The sequence below is a fragment of the Scardinius erythrophthalmus genome, assembly GCF_964197995.2.
Source record: "Scardinius erythrophthalmus genome assembly, chromosome: 1".
Classification (NCBI taxonomy): domain Eukaryota; kingdom Metazoa; phylum Chordata; class Actinopteri; order Cypriniformes; family Leuciscidae; genus Scardinius; species Scardinius erythrophthalmus.
The window spans coordinates 41,344,042-41,353,804 of NC_138221.1; the positions used below are offsets into that span (position 1 = coordinate 41,344,042).

Genomic DNA, 9,763 nt, shown 5'->3' on the forward strand with positions numbered 1-9,763 from the left:
GAAGGGCAACTACATTTTTTTTTCTATCAGAACTTCATTTATTTGAGCAAAATTCCCAAAACCATTACTGTAAGTCTAAGAAACTGAGAAGCAAAAAAAAAAAAACCCACACAGAATAACCACAGCTCTGTACACACATTTACATTTATGGACAGTATAGGAGGATTCATTCAAGGATGTCTTTGAGTAACTGACCCACATTCTTTAGGATAAGGCACTGAGTTGAGTCTTGATGCTTTAAAGTACTGTGTGGAAAAATAAGCATGTTTGGCTATAATAATAATAAAAAAAGTCATTGTTGAACCAAAGTTGTATTAGAACTGCATACTTGAAATGCTAACAGAAAAAAAAGGCAACACAATGATGGCAAATAGGGTAAGGCATCTAAATCAGATAATTTGTAGTGTAACCGTCCTCACCTCTAAAATGAATGTCATTATGTGTGATCATACATGATCACGGCAGCAGAGGAAAGTAGTAAGAGATCTCGGAGTAAAAGCGAATTTATATAGGCCTACATCACGGGTGCCCAATCCTGCTCCTGCCGATCGACTGTCCCGCACAGTTCATCTCCAACCCTAATCAAACACACCTGCCTTTAATTTTCAAGTGATCCTGAAGACCTTAATTGTTTGCTTCAGGTGTGTTTGATTAGGGTTGGAGATGACCTGTGCAGGACAGTCGATTGGCAGGATTGGGCACCCCTGGCCTACATGCTCCAAAACAACATAAAAAAAAAAAAAACATTAAAAGCTGTTTCTTCATTGTTGTAACATACAAATCTGCTGAATCTTTCATTTCGGAAGACAATAAATAAAATAAAAACGCAAATTTCAGATTATGTCTGCGTGAAGATGTCCATCAGTGTATTTCCACAGAATGTCCCGAGATAAAAGGCCAGATCTTCTTTCTTGGCCGAGCAGGATTGTGCGTTCAGAGTGGCTGCTTCATATACCATGTTCCTATCATTATCAAACAGAAGTGTTTATAAGTGATTATCAAAACACTAATTCTAATAAGCAGTCTCAAAATATGGATCCATTCACCCAGCAGCAGTCAAGAAAGTGGTGCATCATTGAAGAGAACGATTAGCACAAGTAACAGCAGCACCGAGGATACATCAACAGCAGATGTACCTTGAACTTTTTTCTGTCTGTTTCTCTGCATGTTCAGTTACTTTGGATTCATCTACAAACATGATCCAAATTACATATAAAGAGATGAGAACCAGGTTTGGCCACGACTGCAGTCTTGAGCTTCCAATTCAGTGCAGCAGCTTCCCAATGGTAAGTGGTCAATCAGTTCAATGAGTTTTCAGATATCCAGGACATGAGGTCCTCCTTTAGGTCAGGGCACAGCCTACAATGGATCATGGACAGCAGTGGAATCTGTCTGACTGTTGAGTTTCCCATTTGTCAGCCCACCACCTGTATCAGAGTTACACTGACTCAGAGCCTTGGTTTTGAATCTCAGTCCATGGCCTGAAACCCAACAATGGACACAGAGGAAATAGTTAGTCTTGTAGAAGTGGAAGGATATTACTGGATTCATACAGATACAAGCTGGGTGAGCAGATTGAAGATTCATTTTAAACATTCATAGTTAATTTAACTTTAAACAGTAGACTCAATATTTACACTACTATATATTTTGGCAAATTAAAACCAAATACCCAATTCTCAACAGTATTAAATCACTCAAAAATATGAAAAAATGACTTCATTTCATAGTGTGCAATGTGCAACTTGATCAGTAGTCTCTCTGTGGTTGATATACTAACCAGGACAATCAGCCACTTCCTTGAAAGCCTTCCTCTTGCAGCAGCCACGGCACAAGTTGAAGACACATTTATTCCCCTGTTGAAGGAGTAAAATAACAATCACCTTTTTAAAGATTTTTTAAAAGGCACATGAAATGGTTCTGTAAACACTTCGAAAATGAGAACATTAAACTTAAAACAACAGTTAAAAAGACAATCAAAAGTCTTACTTTAGGGTTGCCACATTGCTCGCACTTAATGTATTTTGCTGCAGAACACAAGGAAGCAAAGGCATGTTATTTTACCTTAATAAACCAGCGAAGAACCTGCTATACTTTTATTCAGCAAAGATGCATTAAAGTCAATAAATTTAATCGAACAAATACAGCCTTGGTGAGCATAAAAGACTTCAGGTCTTGAGGTCTACAGGCTTTAAACACTGGGAAAAGATTTGGTCTTACGTTTCAGCTCCGGACAGAAGTTCTTGTAGGGGTTACGGGCTTTCTTCTTCTGCTTGTTCTTGGAGAGCGAGTCGTTGGTTCCGTCACTGTCCTCCAGTGCCCTCTTCACACACACAGCTTTCATTTCCAGTGCTTTCTGCCCGTTTTCAGTGTTCGGATCCTTGGGCCTGCAAAATATCCCATCCTCACATACAAGTTCCAGGGTATATATTCAAACTAGTTTATGTCCATCATGGGCAGAAATGAACCTCCTCAAACCTTGGGTCATTCAGTGACAGTTATGATTAATATTAAACAGCTTTGCTGAGAACACAGAAATACTATGATTGTGATGGTGTCACACGAGATCAGAAAACACATCCTCACGGTGGTCTGACGTAGGGTTGACAGATCCAGTGAGGGAAGGGAAGTCCAGTCTGATTCCATTCTGATTCATCTTTATCCATCTCCTCCTTAAGAGTAAAAAGCCAGAGAATTAAACTCCCAAAATCAATCATAAGCCTAATGTTTATTCTTGGAATTAAGTTTGTAATCAGCAATGTTCCTTTACCTGGCAACGTTGTTTCAGCTGTCTGTTGATCTCCACAATACCAGCTACGTTCTTGGCTTTGGCTAACTCCTCCCTGAGGTCTTGATGTATCTGTAGGCTGTTGTAAACATATACATACTTATCATTACAGAAGTGACCACCAGTTTGGGGTCAGTTAGATTTTTAAAAATGTTTTTGAAAGAACTCTTTGTTCACCAAGGCTGCATTTATTTGATCAAAAATGTAGCAAAAAAAAAGTGATATCGTGAAATATTATTACAATTGAAAATGTTTGCCACAAGCAGCACTAATGGCCCATGTGGATGATTAGCCAATAAGTTGAAATGTATCTTATGTGGTTTTTAGAGTAAAGTCCATCTTGAATCTTTGATCATAATACGTATGAGTGGACTCGCATTCAACATTTAAATTCAGATGAATTGCACGCCATAGGATGTCACAGGACAATCAGAAGTAAATGTGAAGATATCATTTGCAGCTCAAAACCTTATTTATCTTAAGGCCCTTTTCATTTTTATAATTTATTTCTATGTGCCCATACACTTTTATGTATGTAAATCAGTACAAACACATTAGGGTTCCAGCACCTTCAGTGCTTGGACTCCTAATAACTCATTTGTTTCTGTGAAGCTGAATTTTCAGCATCATTACTCCAGTCTTCAGTCACATGATCCTTCAGAAATCACTCGAATATGATGATTCGAGAAACATTTCTGATTATCATCAATGTTGAAAACAGTTGTGCTGCTTAATATTTTTCTGAAACTGTTACTTTTTTCCAGGATATTTGATGAATAAAAAGTTCAAAAGAACAGCATTTATTAGAAATAGAAAACGTTTGTAACTTTACAAATGTTTTTAAGGTCACTCTTGATCATTTTAACGCATCCCAGCTTAAAGTATTATTTTTTCAAAAGAAAATTCAGACTGACCCCCCGAATGGTGGCTCTCTCCATTTTAAGAGATGAAAATCTCAAGTCACAGCACAATATTGGGGTCAAATGTGAAGGAACATACGTGTGGTGCCATAGTTTGAAGATGTGGGCACGGACGTAAGACAGACTGCAGGGTGGGTGTTTCTCCACAACATCCAGGTACTCCTCAGCCATCTCCCACACAGGTGGACTTCGGCCTTCAAACAGGGCAGGATTGTGGAGATTCCCTTCTGTGAATGTAATGTGTTCATGTTTATATTACTGCTGAAATATGAAAGATCAAAGTATCAGTCTTTCTGTACAAATATGTTTATGAATCTTCTCTTTGCATGAGGAGAGCGTTACCTGCACTCATGACACCTTGTACTCCAGTCTCCTCCATGCAGCGCTGAACATCACTCAGATGCTGGATGTTTCCGTTGGCGAAAACAGGAATGTTTACAGCCTCCCTTCACAAGTACAACAAAAGTTAATCACCAGGACTAAACACTTATAGTCAGCACCAGCAGCAAGGGTTGTATCTCTTACCGTACAGCTTTGATATGCTTCCAGCTTGCAATGCCGGTCAAAGCCCCTTTTTGATCTTTGGTTCTCCCATGAACTGTGAGGAGCTGTCAGAAAAACAGATACCAAACCATCAGTTGGTTCAAGGACATATGAATCACATTACATTGAGGTTTTTGGTAACTAAGTGGTTCCATCTGGTAACACAAATGTTGACTGATCAATTCCAGGTTAGAGAGACCCAAAGAAAAGATCCCCATCCGCCAGTGGGCTCCTGACAAGGGCACGTAATCCCAGTTTGCTCCATATGCACTACCCCTTCTAGACGTCACTTTAGATAAGAGTATCTTCTATATGGAAGACTTTACCTGGCATCCAGCCTTTTCCAGCATTTTGGCATACTTCACTGTTTTCTCGATCTCCGGGAAGACCCGGATTTTGCAAGTAATGGGCACGGAGAGTTTTTCATCAGCCAATTTAACTGTAAACAACAGCACCTGAATAAGATACATATTCTCTGCATGATTCACATCTGCACTGAGCTTTTAAAATGAGACCACTTACTCATTTTCTCAAGAAGGTCCCACTCATCTTGAAGAAACACACCATAATGGCCTAGGAGAGAGTCAAAAACATTAAATGATTCCATACAGGGACAAGTTTTGAAATTGAAACACCACCATTCAAAGGTTTGGGATAGTAAAAATTTTTGAATGGATTTGAAAGAAGTCTCTTAAAGGGTTATTTCATCCAAAAATGAAAATTATCCCATAATTTACTCACCCTCAAGCCATCCTGGGTGTATTTGACTTTCTTCTTTCAGCCAAACACAATCGGAGTAATACTAAAAATATTTTTTAATATGCGTCGGGTCAGAGGTCACTCTTCCGCCAGAACTCGACTCGCGTACGATCGTTACCGGAAGCCAGTGATTATAGTTTATAATGTTATAAATATGGGTATTTTTCTTACAAAAATGCATCACTTTGCTTCATAAGTTATAAACTTCACATTTTTACCTGAGAATATGTACCAACAAATATTTAAAACAAATATTCTAAAGTTAAATTCCTTAAAGGACAACACAATTTATTAACCCCCTGGAGCCGGATATGGATTATTTTATGATGGATGAATGAGCTTTTTTGGGCTTCAAAATCTAAGGTACCATTCACTGCCATTATAAAGCTTGGAAGAGCCAGGATATGTTTTAATATAACTCTGATTGTGTTTGGCTGAAAGAACAAAGTCATATATACCCAGGATGGCTTGAGGGTGAGTAAATAATGGGATAATTTTCATTTTTGGGTGAACTATCCCTTTAAGCACAACAAAGCAAGAAAACTTAGTCTGGACCCTTCTACTGCGCTCTATCCAGAATTTAAACTTCTCCCATCTGATTAATGTTTTCACACCCCAAGATCTAGACACAACTGCTTATGAGAATTATCTTGTTCCTTTGGCTACAAAACTGTTGACCTCTACTCTAGTGTGAAGGACATGACTGTGTTATTGTTATTGATGTGTTTATCTTGTTGTGCAGCTTCATATGTATTGCCCAAAACAAATTTCCCTTAGGGGACTAATATTAAAGTATCAACAGCAGCAGCAATACAGTAGAAGCAGTAATATTGTGAAATTTAAATATAGTTACAATTAAAAAAAATATATATATATTTGAAAATATTTTAACCTGTAATTCATTCATGTTATGTCAAAGCTGAATTTGCAGCATCATTCCTCCAGTTTTCAGTGTCACATGATCATTCAGAAATCAGTCTAATATGATGATTTGATGCTCAAGTAACATTTATTATTATCAATGTTGAAAACGGTTGCTGCTTAATATTTCATGAAAACCGTGATGCATTTTTTCAGGATTATTTGATGAATCTAAAGCTTTATTTGACATCGAAGTCTTTTGCAACATATAAATGTCTTTACTGTCACATTTGATCAATTTAATGCGTTCTTGCTTTTAAAAAAACACACTTTTGAATGGCAGTGCATATCTTGCATACAACAGAAATGAATTGTTACCTCTTTTGGCAATCATCTGGGGGCAACCCAGATTGAGATCAATAGCATCACAGTAATCCTGGGCAAGTAAAGCTGCCTGGATAAACACCTCAGGATCATTGGCACAGAACTATATAGAGACACCAACACAAAAATACTTAAGTCAATAACTCGCACAATCCTCTCTGTAACCTCATGGAGGAGGAGGAGGACGTGTTCTTGTGTTTACTGACGACAAACAGCCACCTGTGTGATGAGGGGTCGGTCCTCCAGGCTGACTTCGTTGTAAAGGTTCTCGCGGCGGTAGTTGGCGTCTCTGAGGAACACCTGAGCGTGTAGCATGGGCGTGTAGCAGAGCTCTGCGCCATGTCTGCGGCTCAGCAGCCTCCACGCCAGCTCGCTCTGGTCCACCATAGGCGCGACCACGTAGCGCGCGCCCTTCAGAGTGCTCCTCCAGAACTCGAACCCGCGGGGTTTCGCCATGCTGCCTACATGATGGGATGAAGTCACAGTGACTACGTTAAATCATAAGATTATAGACATGCATATTATTCACTTGCATGTTTTGATTAGCATAACAATTAGCTTCACTATACGACCTAAAAGGAACACATTAGTAATGGTAGTCTAGTCTATATGGACCTGTCAACTAAACATTTTGAAATGTGCTTCAGCAAGAGACTGTGACCACGGAATGATTTGTGCTGTACATCTGAAGAAATAAACTGTAATAATGCATATGAAAGGCAAACACATTGACAGAGCGTATATGTGAACTACGAGCTGTCATTGTTTTAAAACAGACTGACGAGAGCAGAATTATACTTACAGTAGCTTGTGATCCAGCTACAGACAGCAGCTCTGTAATGCGGCACATGAACTGCTCTGTGTGTCGCGGTGATATACTTCCGTGAGGAAACAATATACCTATTGATGTATTCCGTGTTGATTATGAAAACAGATTATTTATCTTGCTGGGATAACTTTTTTGTGGTTTTTAAATGTTGTTTTTTTTTCGTTGAAAAGTAAAAATTAGTCATGTCATCGATCTTTCTTATGTAGAGACACATTTGTTTTGTATATAATCGTGTTCGTTTACAGTATATCCATAATTTGATCCATAATGGAGACGGATTCAGTGAGGCAATCTGGAATATATAGATTCTTAAAATCTGTTTTGTTTCGATTTTTCATTCAACTAGATTTACAGAAGTCAGTGAAATAATACATTTACGTCTGCGCCACAACTGATCACTAGATGTCACCATAGACAGTATATAAACGGATGTCACTGCAAACCAAATAATATTACTGGGATATACTGTATTTTTCTTTGTAAGCTGAATTATGGATCTTAATTGTGTTTAGTTGAGTGTTTATATATATATATTTATACAGGATGTTTTCATGACTTAAGAAGATTCATTTTTAGGTTTATTTGTGAGACACACATGAACTAATTGCAGCTCTTAGATGCAGGCCTACACATTCATTAACCAATAGCAAAATAAGACTGAAAGTTAATATAAAATACATGAGATATTATTAAAAGGCAAAATTATTCCACTCATTCAACTTAAAATATAAATTTATATCATAATTTGGTCTTAAGGCCAGTTGTATTGTAATCAGTCTATTTGTACTGAGTTAATACATCATATATTAAGAAGCACGAATGTCTGTTATCGTGACACTTCTCTTTATTATTAATAGAATCAACAATCAGGCAATTGTTTCATCATGTTTTAGGACCTTTGTGTTGACACAGCACTGGTGAAAATACCAGTTAAGCAAGTAGCTGTAAAAGAACATACACATTTTCTTTGTCAACTCTGTTGTGAAAGTTTTTTTTTATTATTTTTTTTTTATGCCTGTTTAGATCTTATAGGCTTGGTTTCACAGACAGTGCTTAGATTAAACCAGGATTAGGCCTTAGTTTAATTAGGACATTTAAGTAGCTTTTATAAACGTGCCATGTAAAAAACAAAAAAACATTACTGCAGTGCATCTTGAGACATATTTTAAAGGAACACTCCACCGTTTTTTGAAATAGGGCTTATTCACCTTCTTTCCTACATTTAGATAGGTGGGCAAATGCATTTTTGTCTCAGTGCATGCATTGTTTTAGTTTGACAGGGTCGGCGCTAGCTTAGCTTAGCATAATGAATGGAATCCTTTGTTGCCAGCTAGCATGTCCTGAGTAAAAGTGATATATATATATATAAAAAAACCACCTAATTACTTCTTGTGGCCTGCGTATTCACAACAGGTACAAATAGTGATGCAGATTAACACTAGGCGATTTCCTAGGCAGATATCTAATGTAGGAAATGTAGGAAAGAAAGTGAATAAGCCCTATTTCAAAAAATGGTGGAGTGTTAACACGGTGTAGGCAACACCGATTTTTGTCGTTGTTCTCTGTATTGACAGCACTCCAAATTGACAAAAAAATGAGCTCAATGTTAAAATTGACTGGAGTTCTCCTTTAAGATATGCCAGTGCAAGTTGCTTTCAGTTAAAACAGCTTAAACATGCATTTTAGTCTGGGACTAACTTAAGCCTTGTCTGTGAAACCGGGGGGATAATGTGTTGTTTATCACTGCACTAACACAGTGTGTGTCGGATCTAGTTCTCTTTTAGAAATCTGGTATGGCTGATAGAGTCTGGATAGAGTGGGCGTTCACAGACTTTCCTGGCGCATTGCTCTCAACGTGACTGAACACATGCAACGGAAAGCGGAGTAATCCAGTCATGTGACTTTCCTCCATTCAGCCTCGAGCATTGGCTGTGCTCTGACCAATCATGGTCCACTGAATACAACACCAGCTTCTGTGGGCGTTATCGTGTTTCAGAAGGAGGGCTCAAACTACTGAAAAAAGTTGTTTTTCAAGACTAACTGCCAAGTGTTTTTTATTTGTTGTTTTGAAAAAGTATTATTCTTTTACCCAACACATTTTGGCAGCTTGTCACATTGTACAGCATCTCTAAACATGACTTTATGAAATATGAATTACATAAAGCTTAGATTTGAACTAAAATAAGCCGATTAAATATAACCTACAATTTAAGTAAATGTAATTGTTTTGTTTTTTTTTATCAGCGGGCATAGGGTTCATGTTGATATAAGTAAATCATCTGCTTCATGTGATTGTACAGGTGCTATGTTTAAAGCTTCACATAAAGTCAATATATTCAGTACACGATTATCATAATGTTTTAGAGTATGGTCTTGCTTGTTTCTTTGCAACTTTCAGAACAAGTTTGCACATCAATGCTTTGCTTGTATATTTCAAATCATGTGAAATTTCAATGATATTTGTGACAATCAGAAACGGTTTGGTTATAATGCAGATTTTCAGGGCTGCTGCTGCATGAAACAAGTCAACTGTATCAAACAGTTTCAAGGAAATAAACAACTTTAAACCCAATCAATATTCAACAGGATCTACTATGAACCTATTATCTGTTATCGCCATCTGAAGACCTTTCATGACATGAATGAAAATAAGATGTCAGTTATGTGTTTAGCATCAGT

The 9,763-nt window shown here is 37.6% G+C and overlaps 1 protein-coding gene across 4 annotated transcripts; it reads right to left on the reverse strand.

Moving 5' to 3' along the window:
• Positions 1-23: 23 nt before the first annotated feature.
• On the reverse strand, positions 24-7,164 carry dus1l (dihydrouridine synthase 1-like). Of its 4 annotated transcripts, none has more exons than XM_081386955.1 (15): positions 7,058-7,161; positions 6,475-6,716; positions 6,250-6,358; positions 4,774-4,824; positions 4,578-4,690; positions 4,234-4,316; positions 4,051-4,154; positions 3,788-3,935; positions 2,771-2,867; positions 2,587-2,672; positions 2,221-2,387; positions 1,990-2,027; positions 1,781-1,856; positions 1,242-1,481; positions 24-552 (listed from the first exon to the last, which is right to left on the reverse strand). In XM_081386955.1, exons 2-14 carry the CDS (start codon positions 6,709-6,711, stop codon positions 1,360-1,362), a joined length of 1,431 nt encoding a protein of 476 aa, XP_081243081.1. In that variant the 5' UTR covers positions 6,712-6,716; positions 7,058-7,161; the 3' UTR covers positions 24-552; positions 1,242-1,359. The 4 variants fall into 4 exon arrangements, with proteins under 4 accessions (XP_081243081.1, XP_081243080.1, XP_081243079.1 ...); XM_081386954.1 differs by having other exon boundaries at positions 877-1,481; XM_081386953.1 differs by having other exon boundaries at positions 24-570; positions 714-1,481.
• Between the last annotated feature and the right edge of the window lie 2,599 nt (positions 7,165-9,763).

What these genes read in the sequence shown, in the direction of transcription:
- dus1l (XM_081386952.1), bottom strand. Translation starts at nt 6,711, where the DNA reads ATGGCGAAACCCCGCGGGTTCGAGTTCTGGAGGAGCACTCTGAAGGGC. An exon ending in CAACCCTACGTCAGACCACC is followed by an intron (nt 2,388 to 2,586) that starts GTGAGGATGTGT and finishes GATATTTTGCAG; the next exon opens with GCCCAAGGATCCGAACACTG. An exon ending in GGAAGTGGCTGATTGTCCTG is followed by an intron (nt 1,482 to 1,780) that starts GTTAGTATATCA and finishes GTTGGGTTTCAG; the next exon opens with GCCATGGACTGAGATTCAAA.